The 23,602-nt window shown below is 40.1% G+C and overlaps 1 protein-coding gene across 2 annotated transcripts; it reads left to right on the top strand.

Moving 5' to 3' along the window:
- The first annotated feature begins 568 nt into the window (after positions 1–568).
- sap30bp (SAP30 binding protein) lies at positions 569–23,107 on the top strand. 2 transcript variants are annotated; one of them, XM_018762151.2, is made up of 11 exons: positions 569–667; positions 1,864–1,979; positions 4,151–4,198; positions 8,811–8,853; positions 16,839–16,927; positions 19,487–19,578; positions 20,011–20,071; positions 20,189–20,240; positions 20,354–20,412; positions 21,088–21,172; positions 21,346–23,043. In XM_018762151.2, the coding sequence occupies exons 1-11, from the start codon at positions 574–576 to the stop codon at positions 21,522–21,524; spliced, it is 918 nt and encodes a 305-aa protein (XP_018617667.1). In that variant the 5' UTR covers positions 569–573; the 3' UTR covers positions 21,525–23,043. The 2 variants fall into 2 exon arrangements, with proteins under 2 accessions (XP_018617667.1, XP_018617668.1); XM_018762152.2 differs by lacking the exon at positions 4,151–4,198 and having other exon boundaries at positions 21,346–23,107.
- Positions 23,108–23,602: the final 495 nt, after the last annotated feature.

Raw genomic sequence — 23,602 nt, 5'->3', positions numbered from 1 at the left:
TAGCATCTTCAGTTAAGGCACCAAATCCAAACACAACTTTAATTAAACACTGTATGAAATGTAATGTACTTAAACACAGAGCTTTTCAGCCCATAACATCTAATAAGTTAGTGCCTTCACGCACACGTCGACTTGGAATCAAACAACATCAGTTAATATTTCAAAAGGCTTCATTTGATGTCCACACAAATACTGATGGAACTTCTATTATTTATTAAGAGAAAAGGGGTATCTTGCTGTACAAGACACAGAAACTGGTACAAAACGCGCCTTTTGGCTCTATCTATGCTGTATCAGTGAGAGGGGCCTTCTGTGTAACGCACTCGTTGTACTTTTCTCTGTGTATATCTCTTTGGAGAAAAGCGTCTACTAAATAAATAATTCCATGGAAATGTGTCGTACTGCGGAGATCACATGTATTGTGAATTCACCCTCTCATAAATGGAACATAGCGCCACCTATCGCATAGTGCGCGTTCTTCAGCTGCATGTATTATACTTCGAGCTCATACACGCGTATACGAGAAGCAGGTAATTGCGGAAGTGACGTTTTATTCGTGCGCCGATTACAGTAATGGCGAGCGGAAAGAAGAACACACTGCTTTCTTCTCTGGCTGCTTATGGGGACGATTCGGAGCAGGATTCCGACCTTGACATCGAAGAGACAGGTAACTAACTGTGGGGTTTCCCTTCTTCTAATCTAAAATAATTTAAAAATGATTTTAAAAGGTTAACTTTTCCCATGCCAGGCGCTGTGAGTTGGCTACTCGGCGGTATGCGAATCAACTAGTTGTCTTGATTCCCATCATGCTACTCGAAAGTACTAACCCTCACTCACTGATCGAGTAAAATCTAGCTGTATTAATTAGGTGGCTCAGTATGAGTATCAAATATGTCTGTCTCACGTGTGTATACTAACAGGAATGGCATCGTGCCATCAGCTAAGTGAACAGGTAATCTCGTGTTAGTGAAATCAGATCATCTATCTAGGGACGTTTCTGTGTGACTTTTGATACAACCGTGCAGCGGCCTAACCTCGGGCCGACTTCAATATACGTAGTTTTATTTCAGTTTACACCTCCGCTCCTGTAAAACATTTTACAGAGACAAAGTGAGTTAACTCTTTTTTTGAATCATGCAGTTCTTGTCTTTGTGTTATGCATGTGGATGTCCCCATACATGTTGCCATTTCAGTGTTTTTATGTTCCTGTGACCCACTCAGTGTTGCTGTTGGAAATAAACTTTCGTCTTGTCTTTTTTTAATGTACCAGCACAAGATTGCTGTGTTATTTGAGTGCTTAGGATACTAAATGTATGGGTTTGCTTTGTAACAATTTACAAAACTTATTCACTGAGAGATTTGTGTATCAGTTCCTGTCGTCAGCACAGAAAAGCTGATTAGCACTCTTTTTGTGGGGCAGCAGGGTGTACAGTATAGTGGATAGAGCCTTTGCAGTCAAAGGAACTGAGTTCAGATACTACTCTTGCTGTATTACCCTGAGCAAGGTATCGCATGGTAAAAATTAACCAGTTCTAGAAATTGGTAAATAATAGTAAGTATCTTAATAAACCAACTTAACATTATATGGTACTTTGGAGAAAACTTAGCTAAACTATTAATTTTTTAAATGCCTTTTTAGGTTTAAGAAAATTGTCTCAATAAAGCTTAAGTACCTTCATCAAAGTACTACAGCGGGATGGGAGATTGGAGTTCAGAACCTGCAGATTACAAGGCAGTAGCCCTAAACACTGCACTACCTGCTGCCATGGTTAGATTGTGTTTTGAACCTGTAGCAGTGGGCTGCCCTTCATTGCACTCAGTTCAGATGCACTCTTTGTGATGGAATGTACCATTTGATTGCAGAGAGCCATGGTGGTCTTGTATCTGCCAGTTATGGGGAGGATGACGTGAGCCGAACAGAAGATCGAGATGACAAGGGCTCGGGAGATGAAGACAGCATCGACAGCTCCAGGAATTCGGTCAGTTGAGTCTTCTATGTTGAGTTAATCTCACTGTTAACTGGGTTAAATTGTTTAGTTGGATCTGGAAGGGGCTACAAATTTAACTTTAAACTTTAAAATTTACATTTTGTTCAGTAATATTTTGGCTATGAACAATTCACACACCATCTCATGATAAGTAGTTCATTTGAAAATATTAGCATTTCACGACATTTCATTGTCATCTGCTGAAAAAATGCCTTCTGTTCTTGTTTCATGTTTTTTCTGGTTGTATATATGTATTACAGAGAGGGCAGATCATGCATTCAGCATCTACAGTTCCATATTTCTTGGACAAAGTATATGTGAACAGTCTGCCATACTTCTACACCATACTTCTATAAATCTGATTCAACAGTTACTAAATGTTAATGATCTTGTTTTGCTCATGCCTCTTGTTAATATCATACTCCCTGAAGCCAACAGTCAGTCGATATGTATCTGAAGAAAATTTTCTGTTTCCCTGGGAACAAAACTGCATTTCTTAACTCCTAGAAATGTTATATTTAACACTGTAGATTTCAAAATGCAACTACTATGTGCTTAACACTGAGCTGCTCTTAAGCGTGAATTTATCAGACTAGAATGATTTTCCTGTGTGGTTAATCGTAAATGCATTTGTTTAGCTGTAGGGTGTTCTAAAGGTTCTCTTTAAAAAGGAATTCACAAAAATCTTCATATAAAACTGCTCAGTATAACACCCCTCCCGACAAGGTTTTTTTAATGCTAATTACTAGCATTAACTTTATTACTGTATTGATGCAAAATGGTTTCTTAGTTTTTTAGAATGGAATTTTGCAGGTACAATAGATGATATACATGTACATGTGCCTTGCAGTAAAGGGCATTTTCTTTTTCTTAATTATGGAACAATGCATAAAATGGGTTTAATCTAATCTGCTGATAAATGAACAAACAAGCGGCACTGTGCATTTAAACCTCAGTGGGGGTTTTTTTTTTTTTTTTGTTTTTCACATCTGTCCCCACTACAGTTTACTTCTGTACAGATGCTTCATCAGCATGCAATTCGTTACAAGCTGAAACATTGGTTGCATCTTCTTTTGTACAGAGTGATACTTGAATGTTTTTGGAATATTAGTTTGACCTTTAAACAAAAGCTAATAAAAGGTCATTTGTATTAATGACCCTTGACTCCTTTTCACTATCATTTTGATCTCTTATTAGAATGGTATTTCAGAATACCTTTGGCCAAGAAAAATACCTGAGGTCATTTGTCCCCAGTTCCATAATGCTTTTACATTAATTTAAATGTTATTTTTTTTCCATCTGTTGACTGAATCACTGTATGCAGTAATATTTTTTATACTCATTTCAAGCTTTTTTTCCCCAGATCATACTATATTTAATAGTTACAAAATGACAAACAATTTATGAAAGTGCGTATGTATTTACCTCTTGGGAGAAATGTGTGTGTGAATGAATGTGAGAAAGTCATTGTTTAATTTTTTTTGTATTGTTTTTCTACATCAAGACATTCATGCTAATGGTAGACAGTTTTATTTTTTGTGTAGGAAGTAAACTTTCTTCTAATTTTAACTGTGTTGTTCACAACTGGGGGAATGTTTCGTTTATTTTTTACAGCATGTTTTCACAGTGACACACACGATTGAAAAAGGGATGAAAAGTATAATAGTTTCTGATATAGCAGCTATAAAGTAAGCTTATTATTAAAAGGTTAGCTGTACATTTAGTGACTTTTAGAAGTACACTAGCTACCTAAGCTATAAAGTAAGCCAACTGACAACTAAAGGAAGGCAAACAAACTCCCAACCAAAGGCAAGGGAGAAAAAAAAGCCTCTGGTGTCCAAGTGCCAATGGCTGCCCACCCCTCCCAGGCTTTCTAGATAGAAAAAGAGTCACAGAAAAAAATACAGTAGAAACGTGAGGAAAAGTACTTTGCTCAAGGGTACTTCGTTGGCTCCAGTGTTTTGTACTCATATTGAAACTATTGTGAAATGGAGTCTCCTTGCTGCTGCTGCTGCTGCTCGTGATTGAGGCCTCTGTTGCTGTTTTGGATGCAGACCTCGATTTAGGCGCACTTGTCATTTTGTGTAATTGACTCCATCCTGTATAAGGTCCCCTCTTCCACTCTCTTTGCTTTTTAACCCCTTGCGTTCTTGTCTTTGTAGGATGGGGAAGAATCAGACCTCGAAGGGGGAGACCCAGATGATTTAAAGGTATTTGAAACCCCTTGTTTGAGGTTCCCAGTGGCTTTGTCTTGAAAGAAGTGAAGCATGGTGGGAGCTGGCTGTCATTTTGGAGGTCTAATTGCATCTGTAAAATTCAGTGAAAATGCACTAGGTGGCAGTATAGGCTTAGTCATTTCACCATCTCTTGGGACTTCTCTTGGGTCTTTGTTCTCGCTGAGGTTTTGCACTGGTACAGTGCATTTCCCAGTTTTGGCATGGTGACTCATTTTTTGGCCATTGTGAAACACTATGGTTGAGTTTGCCATGCGATCACAGATGTTGTTTTATTATGGATTCTGGGTGCTGTTTAGGTAGCTGCTTATGCCAAAGGTCAACTCATAAACCAGCCAAGGTGTATAATGCTTATGATGTTTTTTAATTAAGAAAAGCAAATGTTAATTTACAAAGGCAAAATTTTGCCTAATGTCTCACTATAGAAGTGTTTAAGTTGTAGTTTTATATTAATTGTCTTGTAAAAGGACATATGATCCATGTTGAGCTGTACTGAATAGATACAGGGGACTATCAGCATATAAACCTTTCAGTAGCTCTTTCCATCCATATCCTGTTCTGACTGCAGAACACAAAATCTGAATGGAATTTGTAGGCTTTAAGATGGACAGGAAAAAAGCTTTCATGTAAGATAACACTTTGTTTTTCGTTAAGTCTTTTTTTGAGATATTGGAGTATTTAAACAGGCTTTATGTGCGGGTGTCTATCACAAAATGGATCCTTTTTGTGGCTCTGTATGAGTTATTATTTGATGTTTCAGTTTTTTGTGATCTCCAAGAATAATGAATAGTGAAAGAACAGCTATGTATGAATCAAGGTAATGTGAAATATTTACTGTTCTTGAGTCACTATATGTAAGCAGATATGGATATTGCGTGCAGGTTAGAGAAAGACCTGTTAGCATTTTAGTATAGTTTCTTGCAACAACGTTTGTGATCCAAAGCTTGTAGTGTTTTTGTTCTTGAGGAAAGATCTTATACCTGAATAGTATTAGTTGAAGCAACCAGTGTCAGTAGTTGAGGCATCCTATGTCAGTATGTGACGTAGGTGGAAGCAATGCTAAAATATAGATACTAGTCTCCATAATATGGCTTTCCTTTGTTGTGTTATGACTGATTTAATCTCTGCACAGTGCTTTTCTTTACCACCTTCGTTGTGATTTTTTTTTTTTCTCTCCCTCAAAGATCAAGTGCTGCGTTAAGTTCTGTACAGACTGTTTTATCTCACCACCCAGTCTAGACTCGCACCAGTGCGTCATGCTACTTTAGCACTGCCCCTCTGGTGATGACATTATTTTGCTTGTAATTTTGTGATTGTGATACCTTCCACTTTGGTATGTTGTCAATGTGTGCCAAACAAGCGGCAGTAATTATAGCCTCTAGAAAAATCTGGGAAGAGAGCACTTGTACAGACACAATTGTAGGAGTTATGGGACTGAGGGGTACACTGACTGTCTTTGTACAAGGAGATGGCCTGATTGCATTCTGTCCTTTCCCTGTTTATCTGCTATACTTGCATGATGACACCCTCTGTGGGTGTGTGTGTGTTGGTGTGTTCAGGTATGTTTTCTGCTTATCCAAAGGTTTAATGTGCAGTGTGACTACATGGTGCTTTCTTGGCTGCTGAAGCACTCAGTATCCTGTGTTTTCCAGAAAAGTTGCTGTTTGTTAATAGAATTTTAATTGTTATGAAATTCAGCATGATTATAAGAAGCCAGAGTTTTTAATTTGATCACATATTTTTCTTCAGAAGAAGTGAGTGACAACTATCCACATGTTATGGGTGAAGTGGTGAAGTCAGTTTTAGGTGGGTCTGAGCATTACAGTGAAAAGCCATGAAGCCGTTTTGGTAAAGTAGACTGTCTGTCATAATAGACAGACAGAGTGAGGTATTTGCCTGCACTTCACTCTAGTGCAGCACATTATGGAGATTTCACCCTGGGCCAGGCATCGTGTTGTATTTGTAACTAGGTTTGTAATGCACAAGCTTGCTATGTTTTTATCCCCGAGCAAAGATCTTACACCTGAATACTTTAAATCTGCTGAGTTTTAACGTGGATGTTCCATATTTCACTCACTGTCACACCTTTTCTGGGAGGCTCTTTTGTGAACAAGCCACAGTGTGTCACCAGTCACTTCTACACATTTAGTTCTGCCCAGCACTCTCCACCTCAGTTTGATTGTGTCGGTCATGTAAAGACAAAATTAAGACCTGGACCGAAGTAAGCGGTTTTTCCATCACTTGAAATCTTATAGCTTTGCCAGCATATTAATTTTAAATTTTTAGAGAAACTGTCTGTCCAGTACATTTCTGAGTTGGTGTTGTGTGTTGAACAGTGTGTAAACTGGTGAGACAGTGGCTGTGATGGGGGCTGTCCCAAGACCTAAAGGCAAAGTATTAACAGTGTTCCTCCAAGTCCTTGTACTGCTACTGGTTCATATTTCATGGTAATTCTTCTTTTAAGGACATTAAGAATCCTCTGGAGCTCAAGGCTAGAACTGAGGCTTAAAAAGGCCACCACAAATAATTGTGGTCTCCACAATGGAGTTTCACATCTGTACATTGCAAAGGCACATTGGGAAGATTCTGGTTTTGAGTGTTTCCTATAGGTTACCGTAATTTTGCATATCCCCTTACTCTGTGATTTTGCTACAAAGTTTAGCACATCTAAGAAATTTTTTAAAAAAAGTTGGATTTTGATCATTGTTAATTACGTTTTAATCTCTTTTTGGCCTGAAGATCTTTTTCTGCAGTGATCTGAGTTCATTTGTACTGTACAATCTGCTTTTTGACACTGTGTACTTGTAGAAGCTTTTATGTGTATAATTTGGTTCCCTGAAATGTTATTCAGAACGCTAAACTTGTTGTGAACACCAGAAGCTTGTATAGATTCTGTTGGCCTGTCAACAAGATTGGGTTTGTTGCATTCCTTTATTTTGGCAGGACAACAGCTGATGGGATTCTCTGTCATTTTCCATGTTTGATGTGGAATGCATGTTCTGGCTGGTCTGTATACCAGCTCAGTTTAATTATTATGTCTGTTCCTTCTGCCACTCATATGTTGATATCCCCTTCCTGGAAAGTGTGGGTTGTTCTTAATTATTTGCTCAAGGCACACCCTATACAGCTGCATATATACCTTGGAAATCCAGGCTGCATGCCCTGCTTAACTGTACAAAGGGAAGCACCCTTCCTTTCACCTCAGTCTGGCACCTGTTGGTTAAACGTCATAAATCCACCACATGGATCCTTCAGGACACCATTAGAAATAGTCATTTTGCCACAGCCCAAGTTGCGTCAAGCTGTCGTTAATCATTGTTCAAATTTGTATGAACCACCAAGGTATGTTTAATTTTTAACTAGGCGTAACTTTACCACTGCCAGTAATTATGCAAGAAAGGTAAGTTCTTTCAGCAAGTTTTCATGGGGAAAATATCCACTGCCCCTCTGTTTCCTCCCTCCCTCTGTTAATTCATCCTTGCTTCTGGAGAAAGTGCGAGGGAACAGACTGTTTTATTGCTCTAATCTTTCATGAAGAAAGGCACTGTTGAGACAACAGCAAGGCCTTCTAGCCAACCCCATTCTACCCTGATTTACAGTAACTATCTTAGCCCACACTGCCCCCCCCCCCCCAACATGGTACAACCCCCATTCCCTTTATTTTTGGTGGCAATGCTTAGATGAGCCTTCATGGTTGCCTGGCGACAAGGCGGAACTGTTGCAAGCCATTTTTTGGGGCAGTATTAATGAATTGGAGCTGTGTTTTCCTCCGTTGAACCTGAGTGGACTCAAGATCTTGGTGCGGATGATCAGACTTTTAGAAGTGGCACTGAATCCCCCCACCCCACTACTTTCTGTGGTTGAGTGTAAAGAAGCAAGCCTCTGCCCCTGTAACATATTGTTTATGTGCGAAGCTTCATACCATTTTCTATTCATTTTTATTTTATACTAGCTAACAGTTGCTGAAATGTACAATTTTCCTTGTGGAAGTAAAATGATTTTTATGTTCCACATTTGATTAGCTGTTTTTTGCTATCTGCTGAGTAACAGGCTTGCTTTTTACAGGTAACGTATACTGTAAAATGTATGGAAAACAGTCTTGATCAATATAGCTAAACAGAAGATAATGGTAGAAAGAGTCTAAATTGTTTTATGGTCAATGAATAAATATTAAGGCAACCACATTTTGAAGTCTTGCTGGTGTCAAGTGAAATATTCAGAAACTTTCTGACCTGTGGCAGTTCTCTCTAGACTGACTGTACTAAAAGGTGTATGTGGGTTTTACAGGTGATGTTTTCCTTGTTTGATGTAATGGTTGCTATATGTGAATATGTTGTGCTGGGATATGCTTTTTCTGTACTATAAATCCATGTAAGAAGGCAGTGTTTGTGCCATCTTGCCTTTGAACAAGGTATTTTGACTGACGTCTGACTCCCTACCACTGCTCCAGCCTGGCGAGAAGAAAGGTGTTCCAACATCCAGCTGAAGAACTGTCGGCCTTGGATAAAATTTTAACAGGTTCTTCCTTAATTGCTCTTTGATCAATAACAGTCTGTTACAGCAAATGTTCTTATGTTCTTCCTTTCAGGATATTTCTGAGAGTGGGAAAAAAGACCCCAATGAGCTGGTTGGTGAGTACTGTGCACACAAAATAGTGCAGTTTCTAATTTCCTATTCTTAGGTCTTGTGACATTGTGAGGGATATGCATGCTGTCTGACATTTACATTACATTTATTCATTTTTTCATTTCGCAGACTCTTTTCTCCAAAGCAGCGTACATCTCATGGAAAGTACAATTTGTGCATTACATTAGGAGAAAGAGAGAAATACTGTAGTTGCAGACATGTGATTCTTAAGTACAGTGTTTGTTTCTTTCACCATAAGCAACAATGTTCATCACACGAGTAGCTGTATAAAACTTTATCAGAATATCGGCGATTCATGATCATCTTCCTAGTAATTTTTTTTTGAGATGCATATAAGCATTTACGTTACATTACAGGAGTAGCTGTGTAAAGGATTGGTCTGGGCATGATCTTAAAGTTATAGCGCATGAATATTTATATCTTACATGAACTTAAGAGATCATGAGTGAAGTGAGTCATTCAGCTTATTTGGCCTGTTGGAGTTTCATATTAAGTCTAGGTATTCCACTGCTCCCTTCTCTACCTCTCTGCAAACAATGCGCTACTCTGATATTCTCCTACCTGGCCTTTCATTCATGGTGTACGTCCCAGTGCATAGTGTAGAAGGACTATAGTGGTCTGTCTATCACCGTTAGCCACTTGCTAGTGTCTCATAGGTCAATAGATGGCACCAGCACTGTGCCCAGATAGTATGCTCTTGCTGACCTAAACATACTTTCTCATGGTGCGGCCTAACGGATAAAACAACTTGAGCTTTGCATGTCAGTTTTCATTGGCTGGGGCACTCTGCCTGCTCAGATGACCTATACGCTTGACCTCTGTAGGCCAGGTCCCAGAGCAGCGCTGGGCGTCGGCTCTGGATTTCCTCCTCCTTATCAGGGAACGTGTATATGAATAAGCACTGATAATAGCATAAAAGCTCTCCTGTGTCGACACCGTGAGTGGAAGCTGGATTCCTTTACTAACCGCACAGGAATAAAGCCTAGAGGTGTGTATTGTAGGTGGACTGGAGTTCAAAAGCTCCACGTAGTCTGGAAGACTTTGTTTAATTGACAACTCTTTCTGGCAGGGTATTGTGGAGTCTTGTGCGAAACCATTGGAAATTTCTTTCTAAAAATTATGGTTCTTCTTCACGACCGCTTACATAAGTGCTAGGATGGAATGAGTACAGCATGTGATTTAAGACTCTGGACACGTGTAATACTCGTGTGAAGTACATGCACCCTCACTTCTCCCACCAGCACACGTCATGTCTGCTACTGTTATATCAGTGACGTCGAGCCAACGCTGACTTTGTGGATAGGCTGTTGACTTAGCCATGACTGGTGGTGGTTTGAGCAGACAAAATAGGTTTGGAGAGCCGCATTCTAAAAACGAACCTCCAGTTGCCATAGTAACAAACCGAGGAAGATTAGGAATAGGATTTCTTTTGAAGTGCTATGGATTCCTCGGACTACAGTGCCAGTTTGTCTTATCCCTTCAGTGTTTAATCAGAACTGATCTGTATATCTAAATGTGCCAGATCTCAGACTGCTTCATTTTGCAATGTCTACGACGCTCACTGCTGAAGGTGTGCTACTTTACGTCAAAATAGTGTCAAAGGATACTTTGTGCAAGATTTAGTATTAAAATTATTGAAAATTAGTTTTGCTATTAGAGAAAAAGTATTTTTGTAGATATGCTATTAAGGCAGTTTGCGCAGTTTGCTGTGATATTGCTTACTGACACAGGTTACACAGGTGTTACCATTTTCAGCCTGCCACGTGACTGCTGTGCCGTAAGTTCGCATGTTATGTGGTCCACTGATAAGGCTTCTTTGAGACATGTTTAGGTGTGTCAGTGCCTGCTTCTGCCGGTCCAGAGGGCGTTGACAGCGCATTTGTGGTATATTACACAGGGGGTTGAGTGTTCTAGTGTTAAGAGCACCCCTGGAAGCTTACAGAGGGGGTAGGGTGGGTGTGGCACCCTAGGGTGGTGAGGGAGGACAGGAAGACCTTTGTTTTATTGAGAGTGACTGCCTGAGTGAGCACCTTAGTCACTTTTGAGGACAAGCCTGTGCCAGCCTGGCAAGATAAACCCCACTCTGTTACCAAAAAGCTCTTATCTGTTGAAAAGGTAGCATGAGAGTCATAGAGTAAATCCTGCTATGACTCCACACTGGTGTGTGTGTGTGTGTGTGTGTGTGTGTGTGTGTGTGTGTACTTCAGCCCCATTGCTGCTCGTGCCTCCCCACACAAGCGAGCAATGTTCATCATCTCGAGCACTTTGGAATTTGTTCTAAAAATGCCAGTTCTGGGACTTCAGTTGATTTTGATATGTCCTCAAAGACATAGTCTGCACTTACAATGAATGTTTGAAAATTTATATGAATCCCTCCCGATACTCATTAAAGGTCTCAGAACACAAGTCTTTCTGGCTTACTTTTCTCCTGATGTTCTGACTGCTCCATAAACTGGCACTGCATTATCTGTCAAAATTTTGTGTTTCCTACCAATTCTACATGCAGCTACTTCTGTGTGCCATCAGCAGACAAACTGCATTTTGATAGTTGCGTGTCTGCATCTGAAGTTCTTTGCCTGCTGTGACACACTTTTGATTACTTCGAGTTATATGTAAGTTTGAAGAAAAATGTGTTAAACAAATAATTGTACATATGAAATTGTTTGACATTCCCTAAAAATCCAGGAAAACAAGGTCTGTGTTTATAAATGGTTAAAATCAAATGGCCGTCTTCTTTTTTGACACAAAGGAATATGTATTTAAAACTAACAAATAGCTTTATTTTCTGATATAAATGCACATTTTCCTCAATGTTTTGAGAAAAAGTTAGGTGAAGTGTCGCTGTGGCAGAAGTAGTGTTAATCATTTTGATTAAAAAACAAAATTCAAAAATGGAATCCCTGCAGATGTGATCTTATTTGTGTCCTAAGGCAGACTATGAAATCTAGACAGCAGGGCCGAGGGAATGGCATTTCCTTTTAATCGCATGCCCCTCAACACAAAGGGAGAAAAATTCCAGAATCTTCCAGTAAAGGTCTTTGGAGGGGGCTCTTGAAGATGTGCTTTGTTCCCAGTGCATAAAGGCCACACTGATTTGGGCATTTCTTAGCCTTTTCATTGCCATACTTGTGCCTGGGTGTAAGTGGTGCCTGCGGTCAGTCTCTGTCAGCTTGAGAATGTGTGTGTGTGTGTGTGTGTGTGTGTGTGTGTGTGTGTGTGTGTGTGTGTGTGTGTGTGTGTGTGTGTGTGTGTGTGTGTGAGAGAGATCATTGCTGCATTGGGCCTGGTCACCGTGGAAACTGGAACAGACCCATCCACATTTGACTCACCCCAGCCAGGGCTGGCCCCAAACAGGATGCTATGGGTAGTTTACACACATACTTAAGCAATCTTTGAGCCATTTTTCTCTGACAAGATTAGGTTATGAATTTAATGCAGCTATAGAAAGATAAATATGTATGGATGAGTGACCCATTGTAAGTAGTGTATCTAACAGCATAAGTCATCTTGGTGAATAAGGTGTGTGGGCTGATAACACTCCATAGATTTCCTTGGAAGCTGCTTTGGAGAAAAGTGTCTGATAAATAAATAAATGTAAATACACATTGACCTGGTATTGCATTTAAATTCGTGAGGAAACAATCAGAAGACCTTTGAGACTGAATGTTCTTGTTTGATTTGCCTCCTATCCAAAAAACTTGAATAAAAATGAAGAGATAATGTAAAATTAAATGAGGTTCTCCAGTGTCTTTGTAAACAGTTTCTGCAGGACTCTGCTGGAGGATCTCTTTCTGATACTTGCAAAAAAAGCTTGCATTCAGTGATGCCTGCAGTGAATTGCTAAGTATAGTCAGCACATACCTGGGAATATTTCAGTGGTTTGTTCCCCAAAAGTGATTCCCATCAGGCAACTGGCAAATTGCTTTTGTTCTATAGGTTATGGTGCATTTATGGTAACTTGCTGTGGATTCCGACAGCTGCACTAGCATATTGTAATTCTTTAGGCAAATCTGGAATTGATCACTCTGCATGATTACATTGGTCATTTGAACACCACAGCAAGGTTGAAAAATTTCTGGAAAAATTCCTGAACTTTGCTAATGCAGGCCTGCTTAAAACTGTTCTAAGCAAAATTTATTACTAAATTAATGTAAATTTAGACACTCCAAAGCAAAGTAGATCTCAGAAAACAATACAAAAGTGCATTATATCAATAGACAAAGAAATCTAGATGAAGAAATGTGATTCTTGAAGTTGTCCATTTGCCTCCTACCACCGTATAAACCAGCGTATGTGCTACTTATAGTATATTACATATAAATAGTTGCAGACGAGAAGTGAGTCAAAGTGATGTGTTTTGAGACGCTTCTTGAATGTTGAAAGAGCTCATTCTACCACATTAGAGCCAGAACTGAAAACCTTTGTATTTTTCATTTTGTGTGAGACCACTGGTGGACAGATGTAGAGGAGTGTAGCAGTCTGTCTGGAGCATAGCAAGGAATTGAGGAGTAGACCCATCGATGGTCTTGTAGGTCATAGCCAGAGTCTTGAACTTGATGCAGGCAGCTACAAGAAACTATTGGAGAGAGATGAGGTGGGGGATGTATGGGAGCACTGTGGCAAGTCAGTCAGCTTGTACAGCAGCATTCTGTATTTGCTGTAGAGGTTTCATGGAAGAAACCGGAAGATAAGAGAGTAAAATGTTGCAGTAGTCAGGGCCAGATATTAATGTAGCCTGGACCAGAAGTTGAGTAGAGTTTGCTGTGAGGTATGGGCAGATCTTTTACAGGATGTATCTGAAGGACTGGGTTATAGCATCAACATTTTGAAAGCAGGCCAGACTTGAGTTTATCATTACTCCCAGGCTCTTAACCGTTGTAGCAGGTCAAACGAGTGCATTGTCTTTGATGGAGAGTGTTCCACAAGAGGATGATTCAATTGGGAGGTGAAGGAGCTCTGTATTGGGCAGATTAAAGTGTAGGTGGTCATCAGACATGGAAGTAGTGATGTCCAAGAGGCAAACAGTGATACATGAGGAAATGTCTGTAGCTGCAGTGGGGAAAGAGAGGAAGATCTGGGTATTGTCAGCATATCAGTGATAGAAGAATCTGTGGAAGACAATAACAGAGCCAAGGGGACAGTTATAGATGGAGAAGATTAGGGGGTCAAGCATTGAGCCCTCTAGAAAACCAGCTAAGAGAGGCTGAGGGGATGACCGGGAGCTACGCCAGACCACTTAGTAAAATCTCCCAGGTAGGTAGAACTCAAACCATTTCAGTGCTGTTCTTTTAACAAGCTGTCCCAGAGAGGAGAGTGGAATCTGGTGGTTGACGGTGTTGAATGCAGACAGGTCGAGGTAGATGAGGACTGAGAAGAGGGAGGCCACTCTTGATGACTCGAGAGGATCTGAAACTGCAGAATGGCTTCCCTTTAATCCAGACTGGTAACCATCAAGGAATTTATTCTGAGCAGAATATAGATAATTTTATAGTTTCCTTATTCCAGAGTTTTTAACAACAAAGGAAGAAGAGAGACTGGCCTGTTGTTCTGCACTCAGTCTGGATCTCAAGAGGATTTCTTTAACAGCAGTAAGATGATGGCATTGTTTAAGGCAAATGGGAAGCAACCAGAGCAAAGTGAGGAGCTGACTGATTTCACTATTGACATGAAAGAACATAGTAGCTACATAATGGTACCTATTGAGTGAATCTAAGATCTTCAGAACACCTTGTTGGTAATGGTCCTAGTGTAATGGGATGTTAAAATGGAGATAGGCTTTGGAAACCAGCATATTTGCTATCCTGCCATGGTGATATGGTTTCTTTTGTTTTTAATGTGTTTTAGTTTAGCTCTTTTCCAAAGTATGTGCTCTTAAGCTGAGTTGTGCTGTATTGCATGCCTGGTCAGGTTTTAAGAATGAGAAGGAGAGATGAGTTTTTCGTATCCTGAGGCCAAGCCTTATTCTGTCTCCTGGTGTGAAAGCACACATGGGCATGTCTGTGGTTGTTTGCCGTTTTGTCTAGTTAGGCTGTTGGCCAGGAGAGGGTGTGGTCAGGCCCAGCCCTGTGAGTCTGTTGTGTGTGTGTGTATGTGGACATGGGGAGTATTGGTGGTGTGTACCCGATTGACTAAAAAAGCACTGGTCGGAGAGGAGAACAGTTGCTGGCTGGTTCTGGGGTCAGCAAGGCTTGTTAAAACTGGTGTGCAGAGCTGGATGTGCAAATGTTTTTTGGTGGGAGTTCCACTCACATGTTTTTTCATAACAGACTTTCAGCTGGGCCTTCTTAGATGTGTATAACAGTCTGTTAAAAAAAGCAAACTCAAAATCTTATTTTTCTTGACCCAGATTTTCTGAACTTGCTTGCTGACTTTTACCAATGACATGCAATATTTAGCCCGGCACAAAAATAGACTCACAGCTTTTTGGTCTTTCCAGATATATGGGAGATCCATTGTTGCATTCTTGAATTTACTACCGATCTGTTGACATTTTTTGTCCTACTTATAATACCATGAAGAAAAGCTATGTTGCTAAAAATTCACAGTGACATTATTTAGGTTTTTAATAAATCTGTCAAAATGATTGCATTTTTGAAATAGTTATCAAATAAAATTGGTTTTCTGATACTGTTAACCAGTTGTAGATCTGACAACTAACACCGGGAAATGTTATACAGGTTGTCCCCGATGGTTCGACTTATGATTTTTTTCGACTTTACCATGGTGAGCTGGCGATAGACATTCAGTAGAAACTGTACTTCGAATTTTGATCCCCCTGGGCAAACGGTATGCGGTACGATACTCTCTTGTGATGCTGGGCAGTGGCAGCAATCCACATCTCCCAGTCTGCCACATGGTTGTGTTTTGTGCATCCATAATGTCACAGAAACGCCAATCTGGGTCTCCTGCTACTGGTAGGAAGAAGAAGAGGAGGGCAATTACTCTAGTGTCATAAGTTTTAAATCTCGGCATTTAATTATTTATGCAGTGGTATGTAGATGTCATTCAGATTTTCAATAACATTTGAACAGTTTAAATGTTAACTTTTTTTTAGAACTGTTGCTTACTTTTTGCAATTGTATAATTGTTTAAAAATGTTCCAAATTGAGACTTTCACTTCAGTTTTCATTTGCTAAAGACCGTAGATGATGATGATAATTCGATATCACACTTTGAAGAGTAAATAAATGCAGGCCTGACTTTTGGAAAGTGGTTTTAGAAGTTCAAAATTAAGATAGCATGCTCCACCTTTTATCTTCATGTAACATGCTCAACACCTTGGATGAAGTAATTGGAGTTTTAACTAGATTAAAATGGTAGATTTCCATTTTTGAATGGCAAATCAAGCTTCTCTGAGGGCATGGTTTGTTAGAATAAAAACTAGCAAAGAGAGACATGTTAGAGGAAATTAGCCACTCACAGGCTAGAGACTCAAAAACTGTAGAAAAGCCTAGCCTGCAGTCAGGAATATTATGGAACTGACGTAACAGTCCCTCCCAAAACAAGTCAGAACATTCCCATTTTGGGTGGAATGGAGAGTGCTTCATTCTAAGAATTACACCTTATATACATCTATATTAATTGAAAAATAATCCATCACACATCCTTGAATATGTCTCACAGAAGTTAAGACTTTTCCACCTTCCTTCCCTTATGCTGATATACCCTTTCCCTGCCTTTTTTTTTTTTGGCGTTTATCCCCTCTCAGTACAGATATGGCACACACTCAATGGTTGCAAAATTTTTAAATTTACATGAAGAATTTAGTGTTAAGCAGTACAACAAATTTTCTTAATCCAGATATTGCAAAGCTGCCGATGGATTGTGAGTATATCATACATATTAGAATAAACACGACCTCACGTACTCCAGTATGTGAACATACGTGGCCTGTGATTTTGGTGTCTGGGATATTAAAAGTTATTGTGCATGTCAACTGTTGAATATCAGTTTTTTAACCATTCCACAGCTCAGTTTTCTGAAAAAGTAAGGAACATGTCACCTGATGAAATCCGGATCCCACCCGATCCCCCAGGACGATGCTCCTCCCACTTACAGGTGAGTGCAGGTGACATGCACCTCTCCCAGGCCTAGAACAAGGAGGACATGGGCCTCTGCCCTAGGCTGTTGGCTTTAGTGAGGCATGGAAACCTTAAAGTGATAATCTTTGCGATAACAACCTCAATGAGTGTAGGATCAGTTTGCTTCTTCACTATCAAGATCGTGCCTTTCCATGAGTTGTTCTCAAGATCTTTAACAGCCAAGTGTTTAACTCTTAGTACTTCCTGCTGACTCATTTTTGTTGCCCATTTGTTTAGGTAGTGGTGTGAATCATGGTCATTAAGTGTCAGCCAAAAGCTTAGCATCTTACATTTACATGATCTTTGCCAACCATATTCAAATGATTTTAAACCCTATCTGTCTGAACCTGCCCATGCATTAAATCTGTATTCCTCTTGTTTCAGTGTGTCTTTGTAAGATTCTGCATCAATTTTGAAGCTCAGTGTTTTTGGCAGTGTACAGCAACTTAGCTATATCCAAGGATGGGGAAGGGGTGTAATAAACACTAGTTTCCAGGAAGCAAAATACTTTTTGCAAGACAGGGAAAACATCTGTTGCACAGGGCATAAGCAATATGTCCCACGAACTAATTTCTGTTACTGAGCATAAATAAATAAGGTTTTGTCTTTATTAGGAAACCGTTGTGGGGGTTGTTAGGCATGTTTCCTCTTGATGTCACACTTTTGGTTTTGAATTGAATTTTTCATAAATATTTTCCTTTGGTTGGAATGTAATTTCCTGACCTGTTTGAATCAGGTTGTTGTGTTTTTGTCTGCAACAAAAATGTATAGGATATGTGCCCACAAGAACAGTGATAGAGATTGACTTATTCAGACACTGTTAAATGCCAAGAACATTTAACATACTCACCATAAAACATTTTCTGCATTTGTAGAACCTAAGGAATATTTTGTATTATCCGAATTCCAAGAGTGCATGTTAGTAACAACAGTCAGATCTTCCATATTGCTACAGCTGCTGTCACCTGTTTGTTCATACAGGGAATGTCATGGCTTTATCATTTTTCGCATGGTGCTTTTAACCTTGCTGGTCATTTTACGCTTAAGATTTTCTATTTACATTTATTAATGTGGCAGATTATTTTCTCTGCTGAAATATGTAGTAGTTAGCTGACACTTTTTTTGCCCAAGGTGACTTCAATTCTGGATATAGTACACTACCTTCAGTGAATCACTTATTTATACACTAACGCAACACACACTTTCCCTGTCTCTCACTCAAAGTATGGGTAATTTAGAATCACCAGCTCACTTGAAACAAATATCTTTGAACTGTGGGAGGAAACTGGAGCACCCGGAGGAAACCCACACGCAAACTCTGCACAGTCTGTGCGGAGACTGAACCCCCATTCTCTCACATCCCTCAGGTGCAGTGATACAGTAGTCCTACTCGCTGTGCCACCATGCTGCCCATGTATACTTTTAACTCTATAGGTGATGGTAATGATACATAAGTAAAACTTCTTACAATAACTGAGGTGCTCATGTCAGTCTGTATCTTTGCAAAAGGCCTATTATTTAATCTTCAGATTTTGCTCGGCCGCAACAAATACTGAAAATATATATTATCTGAAAATTGCCACAATTAGCAGATACTCGCAGTTCCTGTTTCATAAGGTGCACACAGGATGGCGTTTATGCTGTGTGACATGAACAACTGCGTTTCCAAGCGGTGTTCGTTGTGCAACACTCACTAGGCTCTTCTCTCAAGCTCACTGAGATGACTGTGAATGGCATCCTGGGCACTGTTCTTTAGGGGTGGGTGTGGCAGGGTGTGGGGCGGGCACTGTGCCCCAGCCCCTGCTTTTCTGGGCCTCTGTCGACCTCCTAGTGACTAATATCCTGCCCCTGCAGTCCAGCACATTTCACAGGAAGGGCTGGGCTGTTTCCAATGAGACATTTATTTTGTTGTCACGATACAGACAGGACAGCATGGCTATCCGAACAGATTTCCTGTTTTTGCTGCTGTTTTTTTCTTAGCTGGTTTGCACATGACTTACTTTGTTTAGCAGACAAAGTCCTGGCACCCCGTTTCTAAGTGGACTACTTAGCATTGTGAGTGGGAGCCTGTGGAAGTGTGACTGTCACTCAGAGTGCTGGGATCGCGCTTGTTTCTTGCATCATGAGCCTTGCGTTCAAGTAATACTCTAATGTACCAGAAATGATGGTTGCACATCCACTGGAATTCACACCTCCTTCCAGAATCCACTGTTGCTTGTATCAACCCAGTGTTCATTCTAGTCACAGACTCCTTGTACTGGGGACACAAAAATGAACGTACTAGAAAAACACTTTGGTGTGCATGTATTGAAATGACAATGTGTTGACATTTTCACATTAGTAATGTATAAAACCTGCCTGTCTTCATGAAACTTTTCAGCTGTGTGGTTGGTAAAGAGGTGAACAAGACATGGCCATGCACAAGGTTTGTAGAACAAGTGGTCACGTAGTATAGACTCTCATAGCTTTTGGCTTAACATGTCAGAGCGCATCTTTGTGTTGCACCTTTTTGTTAAAATCAGTTTTCCCCTGACAGGAGAAGATTCAGAAGCTGTATGAGCGCAAGCTGCATGGCGACTTTGACACCAACAGTCACATCCAGAAGAAGAAGGAGTTCCGCAACCCTAGGTTCACCATGGTGTCTGTTTCATGTGTGGTGTATGGTGCATTGTAGAGCCTGAATATTACAAATAACTCATGATAATTAAAATTACTTTAATCATGGTCATTCTTCTGATAACTTTTTTGAGAGTGACATTCTGACAATGAGGGGGGCGCGGCAGCACGGTGGGCTTGGCCGGGCCCCGCTCTCTGGCGGGTCTGGGGTTCAAGTCCTGCTTGGGACGCCTTGCGACGGACTGGTGTCCCATCCTGGGTGTGTCCCCTCCCCCTCCAGCCTTACGCCCTGTGTTGCCGGGTTATGCTCCTGTTTGCTGCAAGCCCGCTCAGGACAAGCGGTTTTGGACTGTGTGTGTGTGTGTGCGCGCACATTCTGACAGAGTGATTATAATGGAAATACAGTGCGAGGTTTAATTTTATCCTTTGTCTCTACATTTGTAGCATTTATGAAAAACTCATTCAGTACTGTGGCATCGATGAACTTGGAACAAACTATCCAAAGGTAATTTTTCTTTCTTGGTGTTTCTGAATTGAACCATAATATTTTAAAGAGTGATGTGGAGTAACTGAGGAATCCTTTTGAGCCCTCTTAATTTTCTTTTGTCTCTCTCTGTTCTAGGACATGTTTGATCCACATGGCTGGTCTGAGGACTCCTATTATGAAGCTCTAGGTACCTTTTTGACTGTCATTTTGTCAGTGCTGACTGGGGGTGGACTAACATTTTGATGGGTTACCTGTGTTGTGTTGATTTTGTTTGAGACCACCTCATCCTGCCTTTTACAGCCAAAGCTCAGAAGGTAGAGATGGACAAACTGGAGAAGGCTAAGAAAGAGAGGACTAAGGTGGGAAGCTTTAAGATCCCATTTATGAAATTAACTTTTTCATGTTTCTGTGTTTAGAAAGAGGCATATTGGTAGCCTTTTACCACTAATATTTTAAAATCTGAACTGCCATCATAGAAAGACCTGTTGTTCATGTTATTTTTACTCTGTTACTCTTTAAATTCAAATGCCAAAAACGTTTATCATGTAAGACTTTCACTCCCTTCTCTTTATGCATATTTTTGACAAACATGAGTGAAACTACCGTGTTTAAACAAGTCCCATTTTATTGCCTTGAATATTTCTTGCGCTATGATAAATAGAAAATAAATGTTGAGAGCTCTCCCTCTCAAGTAGTGGCGAGTTTTAACAGCTCAGGACTCTTAACATGCGCAGTCACTGAGGTGCTTATTCAGCAGGAGGATGTAGGAACAAGGGTGTGGATCATTTTTTGTAGTCTGTGGAGATCGAGTCTTAAACTCCAATGGCCAGGAAATGCTTACTGCCTAGCTTAGTGTGGGAGGCCTTTCAGAGAGGAGTATTAACCACAGTACCACTGTTGTGCAGAGGAGGTTGATGCATATCAAGGTGTACAGTCAAACATTGTCTACTTGACAGAATGACAGAACATCTAGTTGGAAGTGCTCTGTGAGATGTTTGGATAGTTAAACATGTCATATTCATGTTTCCCTTCAGATTGAGTTTGTGACCGGCACAAAAAAGGGTACAACCACCAATGCTGCAGCCCCCACCACCACCACTACCAGCACAACATCAACAGGTATAATTGTAGAAGAAGCATGCAGTATGCCATTTACACTCTTTCATCCACTTCAGCCTATAAATTAACATTATTGCTAATGCTGATTCCTAGCTAGTCTTCCCATAGGCCCTGTCATGTGTGCCAAAGCTGATGCTAATCCAACTTCTAACCTCATTGCTCTCCCATTGCAGAAGCCCAGAAGAGAAAGAGCAAATGGGACTCAGCAGTCCCAGTGACTCTGGCCCAGCCGGCATTGCTCACCACCACTGCTACGTTGCCTGGAGTCGTTTCTGTTACCACAACAGCCAGTGGCACCAAAACCACAGTGATCTCTGCTGTTGGAACCATTGTAAAGAAGGCCAAGCAGTGAAGGTGTAGTGTTCTAGGCCCACAGATGTGATGATGCCACATGCTCACTTCCAATGTGCACCTGAGGCTTATGATTCTCAGAAAGACCATTCATCTCCATGTTCGATTTCTCCATAATCCCTCTAACTTCCAACATTATTGCAATTGTTGCAGCAGCCCCCTTTGTTGCTGACATTGCTCTTAATTTAAACTGGCTTTCTGTTGTCCGCTATAACCAGTGTGCTGCCACAATGTGGTGTATGAGCACAGAACACTGACATGCATCTGACAGCATGCATTAGAATAAAGACCTACAATAGATGGTCTTCTCTCAGGGTCACTGGTTCTATTGAAAGCGCAATAAACAGAGAGGACTTCAGAGTGGCCTCAGTCCCCATGGCTACTCAGGAACTAGGATGGGATGGAATGTTCCATGTTGCATGTTACAAAATCATTTTTGTAATTTTTCCCTTTTGCTGATTTTGTATATTGCTGAGAAGATTGGCTTTAAACCCTGGTTTTTCTTTGGGTCTTGTGAGAACAGTTATACCTGACTTATCAGCTGGATAAGTATGTCAAGGACCTTGTCATTTCTTAAATTAACAAGGACAGATTTCTGAGACACCAAGCATTTTTCTTTAAACCTACCATCCCAGTGTACCAGTGGGGGTGAACTTCATCAGGGGAACCACTTTACTCTGAAAATTGCCATTGCTGTATTTACATGGGAAGTGACATTGTAAGTTGTATTTTATTTTTATTTTAACTTTCTGTTAAAAAGATGTTTTGGTAATATTTTTACACAAAATGTAATGCTGATGTCTGTAGAGGAATAAAATGTCTACCTGCATTAGAATCAGTTTTTTTTCTTTCATATGAGTGATAAACTTATCAAATATACATAATACAGAATTCTACTTTTAAGTTCTCACACAAACAAATGTTTACACTTTGTGTGTGCCTGTCTTTGTGTGTGTATGTGTGTATATATACACACACTGTGTAATATCCATGCCTTGAAAACAAAGTATCTAATTAGGAGTTCAGCCATTATTTAACTTATTTTATCTGTATTAATGTAACACTTGTTTTAGTACCTGTGAAGGCCAGGAACTACATGATGTAATCACTGATGATAAGCTCATTTCATTTCTCAGATTGAAGTAGGCTGAAATGGGTTTAGAAACAAATTGGTTGTGTAACACCTTGTTCTGAATTACATAATGTCTGTATATTATGAAGTGAAGTGCATTAGTGAAATAGCCCTGGACTCATTGGTAATACAAATTTGGATTCACATTACAGTTTTTAAATTTAGGGTTTAAAGGAATATTTTCTTTGTGGTTTGGATCTGTTGGTTGAGTGTTTTGGCCCTCATGCATTGGCATGAATCAGTTCAAGGAGAATGCTTACGGATTTGGTCTGTCCAGCAGCTCAAGAATGCATCCATGCTCCAGGTGGGCACATTATTTATTCCCTCCTCTCCAGTTATAGACATCTTCACATCTGGTTTCCATAGAACACAACTGATAAGAAACAAGTTGTTCTTTGAAATGCTGTGAGGGTTCAAAGTGAATATGTAGATGGCTCTAGATACATCCTGAGAAACTGAAAGAAAGGTGTCCTCAACTTAAATTTCCTTTTTGTGAATTTAATCATTTAAAATAAAGACCTATGTGCATGATAATATACCAGATATGCTTTTTTTTTCGTTTTAAGTTGGACAAAACCCCCACCTGTACAGTACTTCTGGCAGTTTTGTAACATAGCTGTTCTGTGTTTTCCTGTCAGTGTTTAAAACTGAAAAGGAACAAATGAAATGGGTATGCCATGCTTGCGCATTATAACCCACTAGTGTTTCTTACCCATCCAAATTCTGTCATTTTGAATTTTGTCACCAATGCTGCGTAGGCCTAGCATCCAAAGGAAAACCCATTCTAGTGTTTGGCTGAAGAACGGATTAGTGAAGGGTGGGCGAGAGAAGTACATGGCTCTCGTTCTGAGGAATCTAAAATTGTATAAAAAAGATGCAAAGATATGCAGTTCTGGCACAATTTTTACCGTTGGAAAATGTGTTGCACATACTTGTTACAAACTTAC

The sequence above is a fragment of the Scleropages formosus genome, chromosome 20 (genome assembly GCF_900964775.1).
Source record: "Scleropages formosus chromosome 20, fSclFor1.1, whole genome shotgun sequence".
Lineage (NCBI taxonomy): Eukaryota > Metazoa > Chordata > Actinopteri > Osteoglossiformes > Osteoglossidae > Scleropages > Scleropages formosus.
The sequence above is the reverse complement of the archived record's forward strand: the minus strand, read 5'-3'. Positions and strand labels throughout refer to the sequence as shown.